The sequence below is a fragment of the Uloborus diversus genome, chromosome 1 (genome assembly GCF_026930045.1).
Source record: "Uloborus diversus isolate 005 chromosome 1, Udiv.v.3.1, whole genome shotgun sequence".
Lineage (NCBI taxonomy): Eukaryota > Metazoa > Arthropoda > Arachnida > Araneae > Uloboridae > Uloborus > Uloborus diversus.
The window spans coordinates 98,726,749-98,747,386 of NC_072731.1; the positions used below are offsets into that span (position 1 = coordinate 98,726,749).

A 20,638-nucleotide genomic window follows, 5' to 3' on the forward strand; every position below is an offset into this window, starting at 1 on the left:
AGCAGACGTAATCAGCTGAAAATAACAAAGAATGGATCTGATAAGTAGCGAGTGAAATAAAATCCTTTTGTCCCTTGTACGAAAAAGAGAAAAGTCTAGAAACTTCTTACATCTATTCGCATTAAAAGAAGATTCAAAGTATTTTTGTACACCACTAAGAAAATAAATGTGTCTATTTCTTTCTATCTTTTTTTTTTTTGATGAAAAAGTTGCTTACCAGAGTTGCAGTTTTAATGGAGTTTACTATCTGACGATAAGTTATCTTTACGTTATGTTTTTACTCATTGATTATTTTCAAACTGTTCTAAGCGCACATAAATAGACTATCACTGATTATAAAAATACATAACTTTCGTTTTATTGTTAAACTTACTATTGGGTTTAACACGTTTTTTCAAGTTTAAAAAAATTCCTCGAGTAATGGATATTAAATGGAAATAAAAGTATATTCAATTTACAAAAAATACTGTAAGCAAAAATTGCTGCAAAGTCAATCGATAAATACTTTAAAAGAATAATGTAAGTATTACAGGAAATTATACAGTCATATCAGTTGTTTTAAGCATTTGGTGCTGTGAAATCAGCTTTTTACATAGAAGTAGGAACATTTTAAATTAAGATAATAAATTTCATGGCGACCATAATTCAGATCTTTGCATATTAGTTCATTACTTCTTAATTATATATAAGTAACTGCATTCCCCGGCTTTGCATGGTGTACCTTAAGAATAAAAGTTAAGTCAAGTGACGCATGTTTAACATTTAGGCTGCAATTAGAGAAAAAAATGCTGAAAATTCCTCTTCAAAATAATCATTCCTAAAGAAAGAAAACGGCAAATCAAAAATTCCCGAATAAATTAAACGCAACTATCCAGTAATACAACTCAAACCCTTTAAAAAAAATCGCGCAAACGAAAATTTCCGTTATAAAATTTAAAAGTTCTTTTTAATATTTTTTACCGGTGATTTTACAACCTTTTTTTTAATTCAAAGGAAGTGAATGAACACTATGGGTATTTTTCGCGGGCATTCGAATGGCGTTAAAATTGAGCTGATTAGATAATGATTTCAATTAGCAAGAGTCATTTAATGCCATTTTCGGGTCTTAAAATTGAAATTCGAACAGTTCGGTTCTTTTGTGGCATTAGAAAACCCCCATACGTTGCTTCTCCGGTGCCTAAGTACCTCCCTGGCAAAATTGGTCGATATCCGACGTAAACTGTGGATTAGTACAGAGAACATAAACACCCGCACACACACGCACGCACACACGCACACACACACACACACACACATATATATATATATATATATATATATATATATATATATGCCGTTATGCTATCGGTATAATACATTACTTTAAAAGTTTGATTACTTAATAAGTGATAGATTTTTTAATCAAAAACTCATGACGGCCTACCAGACAAATAGAGAGTTTGACGACATGAAAGAACCGAATTTTTTCCTTGATCTAGAAGACACACAAAGAGAAAAATTAACGGTTGCTCTTCCGGCCACAGGGCGAATAAATATTTTAAAAAAAACGATTCAACAAGTAATATGAGTCAATTGACGCTCACATTGCATACATAAGGCATTAGATAATTAATAAAATATTTACGAAAGTCAAGATACAGCATTTGTTCATGAACAACTTAAAATTGATTAATGCTTTCAAGAAGTCATCATCTTTTTTAAAAAAATCACTTTACAATTAAACGTTAAAAAAGAACTGGCCCTTTAAGGAACACCTTTTAACTTTTTTGAAAATCTCCTTTAACAGAGATAAACTTGTATTTTAAGGCTACTGTGGACACAATTTGTTTTCAATAATTGATCTAGATGCTTAAAACTTTGTGTCTTTGTATATTTATTACATCTGAACCATTAAAAAAATGGGGCAAAAAAAAAGAATATGTTTTCAGAAATTTAAAATTAAAAAAAAAACATTTTAAGAAAAATTCACAACTTTCAAAATGCTCTATGCGCCCCAATTTTTTTTTTTCCAAAATTTGAATTTCCACTTGTTTTTCAATTTTTTGGCATAATTGCATTAACATACGCAATACATGTAATGTTTTATAAGAAAGTTTATTAAAAATGGGTTAAAAGGAGAATTTATGGGAAATTTTCAGCAAATACGGTGATTTTAACAGCAAAAGAGCTGAATTTCTAATTTTACATAGCCGTCATTATAAAAATTTATGCGTACAACTATAACTAAATATTATCCGAATGTGTTTTCAAAGTTTCATTATAACCTGAAAAATATTGGGGTGCATGGAACATCTTAAGTTTATGTTTGTATGTAAATAATGACAGCAGTATTATACGTGCTGCGAAATGTAAACTAAGGGGCTTGATCACGGGTGCGTAGAACAAAACCAACCCATTACTCATTAAATAATGCCTGGAATGAAAAAAATCATGTTGTCAAGAATACAGTAACTGATATAGTACTAAAAAAGGCGAAAAATATATTTCAATTTCTTTCTCAATTTTCAGCATTTTTAGTGTTTACTGTAGCCTTTAATAAAAATTTCAATTTAGAAATAAACAAGTCTTCCCATCCCTTATCCCTGCATTGGCATTTTTGCAACTTATCTCTTGATTAGCTAAGGTTGCAAGTTAAGCATACCTTTTGCATATTTAAATCTGATTTCTTGAAACAAGAAGTAAGAAAAAAAAAGAAGCAAAAAAAGTTAGTAAAAGGTTTTGTCCTATTTATTGGCATGTTGAAATGATAAAAACTTTTCTGGTGAATGATTTTATTTCCTTTACCGTGCTTTTAAACGCTATCAATTGAAGAAATCAAATGCATTTAACGTTTCTATTCGTTCTTGCCCGCGAAAATTATCTTAATATGAGGTGTTCGGCCCGGGGAGAAAAAAATTGGGCAACACAGATTGTACAACAATAGTGCTCAATTCTGACTGCTTAATTAGGGGAAAAGTCGGTACAATAAGACAGCTGCATTTTTCTTTTCTGTTTGGACATTTCCAGCCTAGTAAAACTGTTGAAAAGTGAGGTTGACATACTGTGAACAATATTATAGAGAAGTGAATAACTAAAATAAAAAAAAAATTTAAAAACTCCTATTGATTTGCAAATATAGATATAAGAGGGTAAATTGATTATACTTTTTAAAACCTTGTACAATTAAGAAGAAGATTCATCCAGAACTAAATGAACCCGCTTTTTCGTATACCAATATCGACTTTCTAGTATCTGACCAATTTTCTCAAAACTGGCAAAAATCGTAAACTATTTCAAAGATTTTTTTTTTTTTTTGAATATTTTAAGCTGATTTCTAGAAATAAAATATGCCTCGCTCATCCAAAGAATTATATGCATAAAAAAAATAAACGAACAAATAAAGTAGCAGCACCTTTTAAACAAAGCAGCTAATATATTTTTTTTTTCCATTAAAAACAAAATCTATAACCACTTTGAAAAAGAAAAAAAGATATAAATAAGCTCATTAAAATAAAAACATCACATCAAGAACAAGAAAAAAATCGCTTGTTTTTCCCTTGTTGCCTAAAAATTATTTCAAAAATGAATTAATGTACTTTTAAAAACAAATAAAAACAATGAATGTCATTTTAAAGAAATAATTTTCATTGTCGAAAAAAAAAACCGTCTGCGAATATCTTTATGCAGAAACATAAAGGACTCCGAATTTCTCCAAAACCCTTCATTCCGAAAACTGAATGCATAAATTAAAACTTTAGAGTGGAAATAGAAGCAAAACATATTTAAAAAAATTATTTCACTTTAAAAACCATGGCTGAGGTGTTGGAGTCGGAATCAGTCTTATTTTTGGACATAAGCGTCAGATTCAGAAGTCGAAAGTTTTTAATTCAAAGACGCGGAGTTGGAATCGGTCATTTTCCCTTACAGTCCGCAACTCTGACAATGATTGCGGAGCCGAAGTCGGAGAGTCGGAGTCCGACTAATTATCGGGCTCAAGAGTCGGAGTCGGAGAAAAATTCCCCAAAATTCTCGGAGTCGGAGTCGGGAGTAGGTCATCAAGAGCTATTTCCAGCAAAATTTGTTTGAAGTAAATCTGCCTTTAAGTTCGGAATCTACAGGGTGTATCAGTGCTTTTACAAACTTTCAGGGCAGTTACTACACATAGACGATGATAAATAACATAGCAATGCATGGTCGGAAACACTTTCTTGGCATGATAGTGACGACACAAATCACCAAACAGACAAGACGCGAATAAGAGAAGAAACATGTTTATTATCCTTAGTACAGCAAAAAAAACTAAGAAAAAAGAACATGAAGGAGCCAACGATCGTCATCAAAGTAGGTGTTCGAAATTACGACCCTGGGTCGTGATACATGCCTCACATCTACGGCGCACTGAAGATCGAACGTCAAGGCGTATACGTAACGACATCCATCGTGTACACTAGACAAAAATTTACCAGCATTTTTGCTGCATTAAAAAAATAAACATGTTTTTTCCATTTATTCGCGTCTTGTCTTTCTTGTGCTTTGTGTCGTCACTATAGCCTCAGGAAAGTGTTCCCGATCATGCATTGCTTTGTGATTTTCCATCGTCTAGATGTACTATATCTACCCTGAAAGTAAAGGTTGTAATGATACACCCTGTATATTTACTTTTAGTTTTCACGTAAGCGCTAATGTTAGGGATTTGAACTGTTTAAAATTGAACGGAAAACTGTTCAAAAAAAAAAAAAAACTATACATGTTCTTCATCAAAATTTCCTACTTTTTCCTACAAAGTTTGTTTGAAGCCAATTTGCCTCTAAATTTACAGGATTTATATCTGCCTCGAATTTCACCGTAGGAGTTAATGTTAGGTTTTTTTGAACTGTTTGAAATTGAACGAAAAATGGTTCAAACCAAGGAATGAAATAAGGAAATGAAATATGGGAATGAGGTGTCCTCGCCGATAGCTTTCGAACAAATAACAAGTGTTCAAATCGGACTCTTTACTAAAAAGTTATTAGGGGGGAGGACAGACAGACAGATCGACAGACATTTTCCCCGATCTCAATACCCTACTTTCCTTTTTTTTTTTTTTAAACTTTTCGATGTTTATTTAATTATTATTTTTTTTTTTTTTTTGCTTTTTTTGAGCAATCACGATTGCTCATTGCTTTTATTTGACTCTTTTGGCGTTCTATCATTTTATTTTCCCACCAGCATCCTCTGCAGCTCCACCGTCGACCGGCTCCTAACGATGCTGTTCCTCTAGCGAATACTGTCTCCAGGTTGCGCCCATATCCTACACGCACACGCATACATACACACACCTGCAAACACACCTGCACACACACTCATGCCTGCACACAGACACAAACACACACGCATACATACAAATTCCTATACACACACACATACCCACACACTCATGCCTGGACACAAACACTCACCCCTACATACACACACATACATTCACCCCTACATACACACACATACACATTCGTGATTGCGAGAAAAACATAATTTGAATTCAAGAAGCCAAAATTCAAATTAATTTATCTTTTTTTTTCGCGATATTTTTAAGATGCATTAAGCCTTCGTTCATAATTGTTGAGCAATCACGATTGCTTATTGCTATCATTTGACCGTCCTTGATGTTGTGGTTCCTTTTTCAGCTTGGACCAGGGACACCAGTACCACCGCCCACCGGCCTCTGCAGGCGGCTGCTCCGGTCCTGAGCTATCCGCTTCTCCTGGTCGGAGACGTCCATGTGCTACACACATGCGCGCTCATACTCACACACACGAGCGCACACACACACATACACACACACGCTCATACACACATACACACAAATCACACGCTCATACACACAAGCCTTTACGCAAATACACATACGTCTACGTGAATACACACAGGTCTACGCACACACACAAGCCTACACATGCAGGCACGCGTGCCTACATATACACACAAGCACACACACACACACACACACACTCACACACATACACACGTAACCGCCTAGGAGGAGGGGTAGGCTTGGGGGGACAGGAGCTGTTTCCAGAAACAATAGCTCCCAATGAGTAGGGCCCTGTCGCAACTCGTGATTGCGAAAAACATAATTTGAATTCAAAATTTCAGAATTCAAATTATTTTTTCTTCTCCCTCTGACTTTTACCGGAAAAGTAGGATAAAAAGCAATTACAAGTTTTTCATGATTTAACAAATCGAAACTGGCAACAGATAAAAATTTTAAACCATTGCGTTTTCTTTCCTTCTCTGCCAACAATGAATTTGGATACCAATAGCATAAATAAAGGCTTAGCCATATTTTAAATATATTTTACAAAAACGTCATAATTCGAATTCTGTATAACATGGAAGTTCCAAACACATCCTGTATGCGTAGAAAAAAATCCTTTTTTTTTGGTACTACATTTTTAAATGTGTTTTCACTGAAAAATCGCGAAAAATCTTTTGGAGGTTTTTAATTAATATATTCGTTGATTAATGTCATCCGATGATGCAACCAAATTAAGAGCACTTTCGATCAACTCTCATTCGGAACATATATTTTTTTTAATTGTTCCATCCATTTAGGTGGCTAGAGTGCCACAGACACAGAGATACACATACACACAGATACTTAAACACATCAAACTGATAACCCTTTTTCTTTGTGTGTCGGGTGTTAAAGAAGATTGCTTCCAAGTATCATGTAGGAAAAATAATAAAAGTGGAGAAGTTATACATTGAATTTAATTTAGTTAGAATTAGCCACCAGCCTTATTATTTTATTAGAGAAAAAGAGCAATGCCCCGTCGTAAGCAGTCTGCAATTGTCTCAGGAAAAATTTTCATGTCCAAGAAAACCAATCAGATGTCAGACAGCTAAGTATTTAACGGAAGAAAACTACGGCAGTTATTTCAGAGACAGTGCATCTTTTTTTTTGGGGGGGGGGAGGGGGGAGGTGAGTACGTTTATTCACAGGTCGGTCGACCCGAAACAATTTTATTTTGTTTAAAATAGCGTTCAGGAAAAATAATTCTGTGTTTATCCCTAGTTTCTCGCCGACATTTAAAATCCCCTCCTTCCTCTCACAGATGTCAGAAGGTATATGATTGAAACTGAAAAAGGGCGAGGAAAGAAATTTCGAACTGGGGAGACACCAATTCTAAAGGTTGACTTCTAATGCCATCTATCGGTTTGTTAAGTAAACATTCTAAGATAAATAGTTCAATGCCACATTCTATAACTACTTTAAGTGATACGTGGCGTGTTTCAGGAGAAAAAAATAAGTGTTTCTTATTCTAATAACAAGATAATATCAATGTTTAATGCTCGGTTTAGAGTATTCCATACTATTTAGCGAAAATACCATGTATTTTTTTTTTTAAATCCGAGCGTACATTGCGTAAAATGCATTTTTCAGGGGAAAAATAAGATTTTTTCACACATACATTTATCAATATGAGCTTAAATGAACATACAAACATTCTACCACAATATATTATACTTTAAAACTATAGAAAATGCCCTCTCAATCTCCAGATTTTAACTTAATGTAACGTATTTAGAGATATCTGGAAACTAGATTACGAAAATAAAGCTTTAAAACGAAAATAGAGCTAGAAACAGTAAGACTGGAAGTGTGGTTGAACACTTACTCAGAAATTACGCAAAAAAAAAAGAAAGAAAAAGAATGAAATTTATTCCCAGACGTTTAAAAGGTGTTATGAATGCTGCATGATATTCTACTAATTAATAACTTAATCAAAAGTTAAATTATTCAATAATGTATAGACATTTTATAAAGTGTACGAAGTCTTTTGTGAGATAAAATTTCCGGCACTTTTTGGTTTTTTATTTTTAAAAAATTAAGTTTTAATATTTTTTTAAAAACTTTTCATGTAGTTTTGTTAAAAATAGATCATAGATCTTATAATTAAATACCTATTCCGAAATATTAATTCTAACCAATGGATAGGGGCCTATTTCGTTGAAAGTCGTATGTGCACGAAGACTTTTGGGAGCCACTGTATGTAACTGTTGAGATGTTAAACTTTTGAACATTAGCCAATATAGATTATCAAGAGTGAGAAAAATACTTAAGTTTCTTTTCAATAATCCCTCATCAGTTATTTTTAAAAAATATTTTTATCGATCTCTCTTTTTTTTTTTTTTGATGCATAGGGGAAGGGAGAATGACTGAGAGGGGATGGCAAAGCATTGTTAAATTTTATGATTGTTGCGATTTTTATTTCTTGCTTCATTTTTGCAAAATGAAATTCATTCCAATAAAAGACTTGATGAGCATTTTTCCCTGCTTTAAATATATATATATATATACATAAAAAAAAGAAACATAATTGAAATAGGAAGACCAACAATGTATTTCTTTCTGTTATGTGATTAAATGTTTGGTATTAATAATAACAATAAGCTGGTAAAAAGCAAGGTTAATACTTTTTAAAAAATCAAGAAGTTCACATTTATTTGTTTAAGAAAACGGAGGAAAAATAATTTTTGTAGAAAAAAAAAGAGAGAGAAAAGAAATTGTATCTGCGTCTGCATATGGAAGTTTTGCAAGTGTCAATTTCGTGTGTGATTCCTTCTTTTAAAAAAATATTGTCAAAGGGACGAAAAAAAAATAGTAACATGAATTTTGCACGACTAAGTTCTGTGTCTAAATTTATCCTTCCTTGCCTAGAATATAATAAAGCTTTTTTTGTTTTAAATAATAATTTAAGATAATTAAATATTATACTACATTTCTCTTACGAAAATCAAAGAGTTGTCTTACGGTTAGTTACTAAAATATTACTGGTTTATTTTCGAGTTACTTTAAATAGCCAATTTTACTAATATCACTGACAAAATTTAATTTTTATTTCATATCATTGAGTTAAAAAATTATTTCATGCTAAAATTTAACTGCTAAACAAGATTAGATTAGCTTACCTGTTGTAACACGCACCATTTTAGATGAGATGAATGATTTTTGATGAATTTAAATACTATAAATGAATGAAGACTGAAAACCTCAAATCATTTCTTAACACGTTTTTTTTTTTTTTTTTTTTTTTTTTTTTTTTTTTTTTTTGCCTGTATTATGACTTTTAATAAAAACTCTACCATATACTTAAAATGTATACTGTGAACAAATATTTTGCCAGTTTAAATATTAAAATAAATAAAGAAAAAAAGCTGCCCTGAAAGAAAAGGACGAAAAATTAACTTTTTCGTTTGTGAATTGATTATTATTTTTATAAAATGTATCGTCGACCGAAAAAACTGCCTTCTTTTGTTTCAATATCACTTGATTTGAAAAATACACTTCTCAAATAGAAAATACCCCTACTATTAATATCCTATCCCTTTTACAAACTGTTACATCCAAGCAAGTACTGTGCGTAAGAGCCGACGAATCGCATCTTTTTGCGGAATTAGAAGTAAATATTCGACATTTGATTTACCTCAAACAAAAAAGCTTTTTGAAGAATATTTATCTCTGCAGTTATTTTTGGGGCCTCTACTTTCCCGTGAAAAAAGAAAATAACGATACAGTCGAATATCGATAACTCGAGGCTTATAACTCGAGTATTCCTGAATCTCAATGTTTTCATCGGGTCACAAACTCATAAGACGGTTGAGGGAACTTCCTTTAACTCGAACTACTAGTAACTCAAGTGTTTTATCTGGTCCCTTGGGACTTCGAGTTATCATGAGTTGACTGTATTTTGCTCACCCTCCTTGCCCATCGTAAGCAGCAACAACTTTAAAACCAATCATTAAACAATAAATATTGCAGACGGTATTTTTCACATTACATTATAAGGACCTGTTCACCAGATCACGCGATTGCGCAAAGTTAAAACCCCAGATAGGTAGAACAAATGTGTTGATGTTTAGAGCTTCTGTGTTCCCTATTAAAGGCAAGGGTGGATGAAAATGATATAGAGACTATAACTAGCAAACGTGATATGTTAGACATCCATATCTTCAGGCAATTTTGGTAACAATTAAAAAAATAATTCAAAGAACATAACATTATTGATGTTAGAAAAAATCCGTCACGCAGTGTATTTCACCAAACTTTGTTTCATAATGCGTGAACTTGAAAGTAGTATTTAAGCTAATGGCAGCTGAGGGCAATATGGGTCTAAATATGTATATTTCCCAAGTCACAATATTAAAATGTATTTTATTTCATATCTGAATGTTGTTAAATCTTATACATATGCACGTAACGATATTTTAGGCTAGAATTGTTAACTTATAAAGTGGCACTAAAATTGGGGATAATTAGGATTTTGGTAGATTTTTTAATCAGTCCGTGCTGCTGTAGTGCTAATATCAAGAAATGTGCTCATTTTCTTTCTTTCTTTCTTTTTTTTAATGTGATGTAGGACAGGATTAAGTGTTGTTTCATGATGGTGCATAATTTAGAAAAAAAAAAAAAAAATGCTTACCGTGAGTTAAAAGCAGACCAATCAAGAGGAAACCGAATCTGTTGAGACAAGGTTTTAGCCAAATCTTCGATTCCATCACAAATTTTAATTTCAAATCTGCATTTAATGTAACGGTATCCTTTATAACGCTATGGGTTTTCACAGTTATTTTTAATTATGAGCCATGGCTCTTGCACCAACATTTATTCGACCTGGATGTACCACTCCGAACCGAAGCATGGTATGGTCTGGGACTGTCCCGAACGAACATTTTCGTTTTAAAGCTTCACGTTCTGGTCAAAAGATTCAAATGTTCGGTGTTTCTGCTACGGAGTAATAACTGGTGGGTGAAAGGGGGTGATTGCATACAGCGCCACCAGGGTAAATCGATTGGCACTAATCTGTGGGAAGAATTCCTCTGCTACGTCAGTCAGATTTCCTGCTTTTGGAATGGAATTGGGGGATGCTTTTCTGAGGTCGAAGAGGAAAAGGAAAAAATGCAATCAAAGAAGAACGCAAAAACTTTTATTTGCTGTTTTCTTTCTTCCCTAATCTTAATAGTTGGTATGTCATTAAACCATTATTGGGTAATTACATTAGATGTTTCTTACAGTTTACAAATAGTAAGAAAAAATAAAAGGTTCTTATTTTCTTTTCAGAAGCATTAAAAGAGGAATGCATTTATTGTTCTTAATATGATCATATTTTCGAATTAAATTATGTTTAAAATTATAAGTTAACAGCAGTTCAAAAAATGTAGATTTATCTCTTCTAGGATTTTTTAACCTATAATCCACACTTGAGAAAAAATAATATCAATAAATCCCAGAAGAAATGAAAATTATGTTTATGGCAAATTTTATTTAGTAGTGCGGCAGAAATAACTCCCACATTTGGCATCACAGATTTACTGACGCAAATGCTATGGTGTTCGTCATTCTGGTGTTCTTGAATATTATGTAGATATTCGGCACCTTACTATGGGCCAGGTGGGCCAGCCATCAAGCCCCCAACCCCCTAATTCCTCGGAAAATTTGTGAATAGTTAAATAGAATATTTTAGAATCTCATTTCAGGTTTCTGTTTACAAAAACAACAAATTAGGGTATGAAACATATATTTTAAATATCTATGATTCTACAATCACTTATACAGTATTACAAGATTTCATTTTTTGCTAACGATCGCTTTGAGAATGATCCTTTGGACCTTGTCGACAGTATGCTTGTCGCACTTTGTTCCTAACACAATGTCGACGATTAAACCAGAGTAAAGACGGCAAGTGACGTTGCCTCGAAAGATCCACATGAGGGAGGGAAATGTCGCACATAACTTTACCGTTATTCGGCGTAGCGATGGGCTCTAAAATGCTGGCTCAAGTGTATAAAAAAAACTTATCGTTTTCTTCCGTTTTTCTCTCTCGCTCTCTCTTTTCTTTTAAGATAGTTTTATTCATCTTTTTCCATTCCCATTTAATCTTATTCAATCTTAAGCGGCTATTTCTATCAGGTTCTGGGGTTTCCAATGTTTTATTCCTCCTCCCCCCTGTTTGCATTGCAACGCAAACAGGTGGGTTTGCTTTTCAACCTTTCTTTTTTTTTTTTTTTTTTTGGTTCTTTTTGAAACTATGAGCTTATTCTCAAATTTCTGGAAGAATGTTTTATTTTCAAGAAGTATTAGCCATTTTTGTAAGTTTCAGTTTAAATTTAAGGCTCAGGTGGTTTGGAGTATCGTGCCAATATGATACGAGTTCGAAATTTTCATTTTGAAGTAACAACTGTTTCTTAAATAGCTTCATTCAGTTGAGTGAAATCTTGCTGAATGGAATAAATTCAATTGGGAAAATTCATTTGGGTGAAATCTTTTCAGTTTTCCTTTCAGTTCTGATTGGTAATTGCAATACCAGGATATCGGTATACCGAATACCGGTATTTAAAGCTATTTTACAATCTCGTAACACCGGTATTTACGGAGGTAAAATACCGGTATTTTTGGTATCTACTAAAAATAACAAATAGCTTTTAATTACCGAGTTTTTAACTTAACTTATTAAAAAACTACTTTTACTTTAAATGTAGAATTCTTGTTCGATGAGATAGCACCAAACTCAATCTGGTAATATAAAAATTCGGCTTGAAAATTACGAATTAATGGAATATCAATAAATAAAAGTAGCGGAAAGATTACAAAATGATATTTTCATCGCTAGATGATGTGATGAATTGCAGTTTCGTGCATTTATGTGCACCATGTTCATACTTCCTCCATTTTTTTGATCACTCACTTGCCGTTCTTTAAAAGTTAATTTTAAATTTAATTATGAATGCATATGTGCTAATTACAAACAGTCAACTTCAGCAAAACTTCCTGATATTTGTTTATAAATTCAACTGTAATGAATTTTGAGATAACCGTTTTCTTGTTTGTGTAACAAATGGTAACTTGTCCTGGTATTAGTGTGCCGTCCTCTCTCGCTGTTTAGCTGCTATATACTTGGCAAGATAATATTTAGCAATTATATTGTGCCTTGAAAATTGGCACAGAGGAAAGGCGTGATCAACTGGAAGAAATTTTTAGATATTAACATAGTTGAAATGAATTTTTTAAAGAAAGCGAATAAAATTAACTTACAAAGATCAAACTTAGGTTCATCGTAAATTTCAAACGAATGAATTAATGAAAATCAAACGTAAACTTATCCTGTGCAAGAAAAACCGTTGAAGATGATATCGATATTGAAATGTCTCTCGAAGGGAAATCAAAACTATTTTTTTATTTAAAAAAAACTACACACAATGAAAAATTAATACAAACACACACACCCACGACCCACATAATTTTTTCTAAAGCTAACACGCCAAATTAATTGAAGATGAAGGACTTCGACGCAATTAAAGAAGGTGTATCGGATGTTATTAATGTTTCGACCCACCTGTGTGAATTCAGATGGAGTACTGTATGAAAGTCCATTTAAAAAATGTTTGAAATGTATTCACCAAAATGAGTTCGAGGCATATTAGTGACAGTTCAATTGATCTATAATGTTTCTTAGTATTGCTGATCTTTTTATTATGATATTTCTTCCTTGATTAATATTCGTTTTCGTTCGCAATAAGTTGTTCATAAATTATGCACATTTTGGATGAAAATAGGAAATCTGGCAACAAAACAGTGTTGCCAGATGGTCAATTCCAGATTTCCCCAATTCCCTTCCAACTTTTCCCCAAAAAGCGATGTTTTCTATCAAAATTCCCCAAATTCAAAAATTATTTTTCCACTAATATTTTCATAAAATGAATCGACTTCCTCTGATATTTTTGTTTCTTGAATTTTTTTTTAACCCAAATAACCAAATTTTCTTATAAAATTCCCCAACTATTTTTCTTCCCATTTTCGCTTTTTTTTTTTGTCTTCTTTATCTTTATCTTTTTTTATCTTTACTAATAATAAAGCTGAAAGTCTCTCTGTCCGGATCTCTCTCTCTCTGTCAGGATCTCTGTAACGCGCTTAGCGCCTAGACCGTTCGACCGATTTTCATGAAATTTGGAATAAAGTTAAGTTGCAGCATGGGGGTGAGCACCTCAAAGCGATTTTTCGCAAAAATTCGATTTTGTTCTTTTTCTATTCCAATTTTAAGAACATTTTCCCGAGAAAAATTATCACAAAATGGACTAGTAAATTACCAAGTTATCATAATGTGGAACCGTAACGTGGGCAATCCAATTGGCGAGAAATTCATCGTGCATTATTTGTAACTATACAGGGAACCAAAATACCTTTTAATTTTCTACTACGGGCAAAGCCGTTTGGGTGCCAATAGTTATAAATACAAGAGCCTGACCAAAAGATAAGAAATAACCAAATATTTTTTTTCTACTCGCATTTACTACTTTGCTTCTGTATGCACATTTAAACTACGACTTTTGTATATATTTATCCAAGAACATTCTTCATCACACTTATTTTTGCCTGTTTCATGTATCAACTAGTTACTCACGCAGAACTATTAATGCGAATTCCATAGCATAATATTCCACATAATGCGAAATGAGAATTTCATTAAGTTGAGCAAAGGTAAACCAACGCTGTTTGATACAAACAATGTAACTACCAGATGTCAAGTCGCGAATTTAAATACGAAAAAAAAATTTTCCCGAAGTTTTTTTCCCTATGTTTTTCCCAAGAAAAAAATTTTTCCCTAAAGAATTCCCCTCAAAACCCATTTCCCCAAAATTTCCCCAGAAAGCACCAGATTTCCCCAAAATGGGGAAATTTCCCCCAATCTGGCAACACTGAACAAAACAGTAAATTTTTAATAGGTTTTTGAGAAATTTCCAATACCGGTATTCCGGTATCACGCTTTAAAAATAGCGAATATCGGTATTGCATTTTTGCATTTTGGTCCGATATTGCAATTCCTTGTTCTGATATTTGGTCAATGCAATTAGCGCTAATCGAATAATAGATCTTACTGTTATGTCTTTTTTACGCTGCTAAAGTATTATAAAACTAAACAAACCTCAGATCGGATACAATGCTTTCTGTGTTAATGATATTTTGAAGTGGTTTTGTTCATTGAAAATTAAAGGTACTTCTTATTTTGGTTTAAGAAGATTATAAATACACTATTGGTGGATCAAGAAAAATCAGTTACCTATTTCTTAATGTGATATAACGAAGCATGCTAAAGCGAAAGTTAATAATGCTGCTTGATCTGATTAAATGATAGCGTTGACATCCAGGTTGTAAAACAACTAAAATTCAAAAGAATAGAATATCAGAACTGTATGAACAAAAATTGTCATCGACTCGGGAAAAATGAAAGCATGGAAATTAAAAAGACTAACATCATGATTCAGGAATGGGTTAATCAATCTAAACAACTTTCCAGATATTATTTTAACAATTTATAAATCATTAACATATTAGAAAAATAGATAGATTTTTTTTATATGGGTCACAAACTTAGAATAATCTATTCATTCAATGTGAATTTTAAACAGTAGGGAAAGTAATTGCATACCTGTTACCCTATAGTTTGTCACAAGTATGGAGCTTGGTGCCCAGATAACTTTACGCTCTTTTAAAAGCCTTTTATTGTTCAAAATTTGTAGTCAAAGTGATAAATAAGAAAAAAATGAAGTTAACAATTGTATCATTTCTTAAAATTAGAAAAAAAAAAAACTATCCAATTCAATTCAAATGAACGTTTTACAATCTATGGTATGTAAGATTTTAAAGGAATGTAGAAAGACTGACCAACTAAAAAGTAACCGAAGTAAACGAGGTAGAAAAATTGTAACACCTGGCAGAGATGAACCCAAATTACAGTAAATTGTCCAAAATAATCGTTGAAAAATGCTTCTTACGTCCATAAGTGTATCCACTTCAACTACACTTAGACGGTTGCATAAACTGCAGCGTTAATTGCGGATCTACGAAGTAAGACCAAAGATAAACATGAAGCAGAAACGTGCACGACTCTCCTGGAGCAAATAGAAGCTCAAACAGGGGCAACAAGGTTGGAAAAGTATTATATTCAGTGAAGATTTTTTTTTTTTTTTGAAATATCCTTGAACAAAAAAGGCGTTCGGGTTTAACGTTTGAAAAGTAAAGCGTATGAGAAACCTTGTGTAAGACGTTCTCTCCAATTTGACACATTTTCTTGGTTAGTGGGTGCATGAGGCCTGCTGGAATTGGGAAGTTATATATATCTTAAAATAAAACAATGCGTGACTTCCGCTGTTTATCAATAACACCGCCTGCTACTTCATCTGAGGCACAGCAGTTACACATTTAGTGACACATTTTATCTTTCAGCAAGATTCTCCTGCGTGTCACATCTCTAAATCGACTCATAGATTTTAAACAGAAGGAGCAATTTCGATAATGAACTGGTCAAGCAACTCTACCATATCAATCTCAATACGATCAAGAATTTGTGGTACCGTCAAATCTAAAGAAAGCGGTTCAAGACCTGGTGCCCACCAACAAAATTGAGCTCGTTACTGCATTGAAGAGGATCTGGAAACTGTCAAAAAAGTTTAATGTAAGCAGGAAATGGAATCCGTGTAAAAAAGGATTAAAGCATTGAATCCAGCAAAAAATGACGCATTCTAGTATTGATATTGTTTGTCTTGAAGGTGTTTTTCCCCTTTTAATTTTAATATTCTAATTTTTTGACTCAGTGTAAATCTTCATCACTATAAACTTTTGGATTATTCTGACTAAGATTATTTTTAATTGAGTATATTTGAAATGAAATTCACACTTTAAGGTCTTTGTGGACTTAAAGTGACTTAAGGACTTGTGGCACGTTCATTTAAATACCTAATTTGCACTTATATATGGTAATAATAAACTGTTTTCCAAAAAGTGGGGGGGTATTCTATTATTTTGAATTTGGGTTGTAGTAGTTATATTCATGCCGCCTGTCTTTTTTAAAGCACTTGTATTCTACTTGTCCTGATCGTCACAGAAAAATCTGAGGACTGGTTTTGCCGTTAAACGTTGAAATGAAAATAGCAAGTATAAATCCTAGGGCGGAACAAGGATTAAATTTTAGTGCCAACTGCTTAAAGTTTTAGACACGTACATAAGTTTTTTCCCTTTTAGTACCGAGTATTTATATGAAAAAATAAGGTAAAGTTTCGTGATGATAAAACTGTTCTATTTTTGAAATACATTTACACTAAAAAGAATAAAATAACAGAAATTTTTAAAAAACACTACGCACATTTCATTATGCACTCAAAACGACAGAATAACTTTTCTGGGACAGTACGAACAATTTGAGAATTCCTATAGTTTTCGAAAATTAAAAGAAAATGACAGCACAATCGGAGAAATATGGGGTTCTAGTCCTTTCAAACCAAAATTTCTCAATAAGAAAAATATGCATGTTTGAACACTCAAAGTTTGATTGAAAGCTAGATAATGTGATAGAAATTCTCTTCATGACTTGTGCTTCACTTTTCTTCGTTTGTGGCGTCATTTTCTTGGAATTTCGAAAACTACTCGTACCCGAATTTTTATTTTCTGTTACTTACTAGTCTCTTGTGTTGTGTGCTTTTAGATACCAAAAATACATTATTTACGTTCTTTTCAATTGGCACCAAATTTTGTATACTCATCACATGACTCATAGAAAATGAGAAAAAAAAAATTCCATGTGAAAATAAGTCTCCATATTTTTTTTCAGCAGTTTTAACCAAGAATGGTGATTTGGACTTATTAAAAACACATGTATCCCCCAAAAGACGCTAAAAAAGGGCTATAAAACTACAGTCGAGCCCGTTTAATGGAATAGGCAATTTCCCTGGAAAAATTATTATAATAAGCGGGATATTCTATTATACGGGATAAAAATAACACACATCAACGGTGTAGTACATGGGAATTTTATTACATTAAGCGGGATAAAATTGAAGAAAAAATTCTATTAATATAGAAACATATTAAATCACATTTCATAGCTGCTCCATATTCGTTCCCATTCTCACAAATTTTGAAGCCTTCTCTCGGATTCCCCATTGATGAAAATATCTCTCGCTGATATTTTTATCAACACAACGACATTCCCTGAAACGGGGATTTTTTAGTGATAGGAATTTTACTGATATCCCAATAGCAAATCAATATCAATTGTAAAAACGAAACCTTTTGATACACGAATATGAAAATTGTATACACTTGATAATTTTGGAATCATTTTTGTTTCATTTCCCTTCTATTTAAAATTTCATTTCCCATCTATCCAAAATTTCATTTACCCTATATCCAAAATTTCATTTCCCATACATACAAAATTTCATTTCTCAAAAAAAATACGTTAAAACGTTTCCTAATGAAGGAAGTAGAAAAATATTACTATAGTTGTCTTTCAAACGTTATTTTTTATGTTTTAAAAGTAATACTATTTTCTTCCCATTAAAAACCTTGGAGTCGCTTTCAAATGAAATATAGTAAGGTTTTCAAGCTAAAAATAATTTTAAAAAATTTTTTTTTTTTTTTTAATATGGAAGTTTGCATAAGAATTCTTGAAAATGTTTGCAAAATTTTAAAATAAATTGCTATGAGTTTTCGTTTCTAATAATGCCAAACGAATTTTTTACTACATCCAATGCTAATTTTTGCAGCGAAATGTCATTTAATAATTTAAAAACTTAATAAAAATAAATAGATTTATCTCCCGTGGATTTAAAAAATAACTTATTAATGGCAAGATGTTACATAAATAAGCGTTCTTTTACATGTGTAAAAAAAGATAAAACGGGGGGGGGGGGAAGCTACACGCTCAAGTTACATATTTTATTTTTAATTTTTAGTTAGCGACGCAAGCAAATAATTCTTACAAACAGAATTTACTCTCGCATTTTACCTTGAAATGTTCATGAAAGAATTACGAGTGAACGTTATTAATTTCAATGTCCATTAGCTCTTTCACAAATAAACGAACTTATGAAATAAATGGGACAAAAATTATTTTTTTCTGTACAGTTCGAAACGAAAATGATAGAATGAAGATTTTTAGAAAACATTGAAGATTCTGCATTATAATTTACTTAATTGAAGGTAGCCGACATGTACATTTCAAACCTTTTCTTAACGAAAAATAAGCGTTCAGTGCATAGTACAGAACCATGACAAGCTTCAGTTTGATAACAATGCAAATAAAAATAATAAATAGATAAATAATAGACAGAATAAAAATAATAAACATGAAAACTCCGCAGTGGTCGTCAAAACATTTATGTTTTTATTTATTTGTTTATTTTTTTATTTGTTTACTTATTTATTTATTTTTTTAAATATCATCCTAAAAATCCCAGTCAAGTGAAGTAAAATATATAGATTGCGAAATATGTCTTAAATATAAAATAACAATATTGTGAAAGAGACTTAAAATATTGTTGTGAGTATAGTCATATTAGTATTTCTATTTGTTTAAATGTGAACAACAAGATTAAAATATAACTTAATCAAAAGTTTCAGAAGTGACGAAAAAATAAAATAAAGGGAGAAAAAGCCCCATGGAATCACCAAAAAGCACCACTTTGGCCCAAAATGTTAGTTTTTTTTTTTTTTTTTACTTGGGTGACAATTGTTTGTTTTTACAGCAAACAAAAATATGAGGCAAGAAATTGAAAATTTCGTTTTGAAGTTGAAAAAAATCCGGAGGATTTCTACTGAGGAAAACTACCGAAAGACAGTCCCGAATCCTATCTTTCAACTTGTTCACATATGCGTAGATCATTTAAACCAACTTCCAAGGACTTCCGGGGAGCTTACCCTCCTCCCCTTTATCACCAAGATATTTCAAGATCGTCTTGATTTCGTTTTAAGGGCTTGAATTTTAAAAAGTTTCCGGGAGATAGGTTCCGAAAATTCCTCCGCCTAACATCATTGAGAGGTTGCCAAAAATTACGTTTTTGGAGTACCAAATTCGATAATTTGACTGTCCTGGTATGTACCAAAGATGGGCTACAATCGCGTTTTTGAGAATTCAACTTTAAAAATGCTGGTGGTCTTAGCTTTCATTTTCTAAAATAAACGGAAAATCGCCCCAAACTCTCCCCCCCCCCTTAACGCCCGGGAAACATTAACAGGCTACAAAAAAAAGAACCCCGGACCCCATTACATCGGTATGCATATTATATTAACACGACTAGGTATATTACCAATAACTAGATCCAGTAATGATTCCCTATGAGAAATGAAACTGAACACATTATTTTTCTTTGAGCTCCGTTTGAAATGCTTAATGGCGGCCAGTTTCATACATCTCCTAACTTTACCCTAGTTACGACGGACCTGACCGCTGACAGTCAAATAGCCTATGGAATTTATTCCAAGAATGCAATTTCAGAATAATCTAATCACTCCGCTATCTATGCGAATCTGTGTATTTTAATATAAACAGGTGATAACTGTAATAGAAGTTTGACAGACGTCATAAATGATGCCTACTTCATCCTGGAGCAAACAAAAAGCGTTCTTGCCTTTGTGGCGACTCCCTCTGCAAACGCACTTCACGATGATTATTTCCCCCTAGTGAAGCAATTCTCCCGCTCTTTATACGGAACAACTCAATTACTGACGGACATAATGACAACCGCATTCTGCGTAATGACTTCGGAGAACCCTTCCGTTTACCGCGAACAGGCTCTCGGCTTCCTGAATACATAATGCCTTGCTTTGCGATTCTCCGCGGAGAGC

General features: G+C 32.6%; 1 protein-coding gene across 1 annotated transcript in view; it reads right to left on the minus strand.

The window, feature by feature from the left end:
- Positions 1-10,531, minus strand: part of LOC129234578 (uncharacterized) — a 43,940-nt gene extending 33,409 nt beyond the window's left edge. The window contains exon 1 of the mRNA XM_054868639.1: positions 10,443-10,531. Coding sequence (XP_054724614.1) covers positions 10,443-10,518 — 76 coding nt within the window. The 5' untranslated portion in view covers positions 10,519-10,531. The remainder of the gene's footprint in view (positions 1-10,442) is intronic.
- Positions 10,532-20,638: the final 10,107 nt, after the last annotated feature.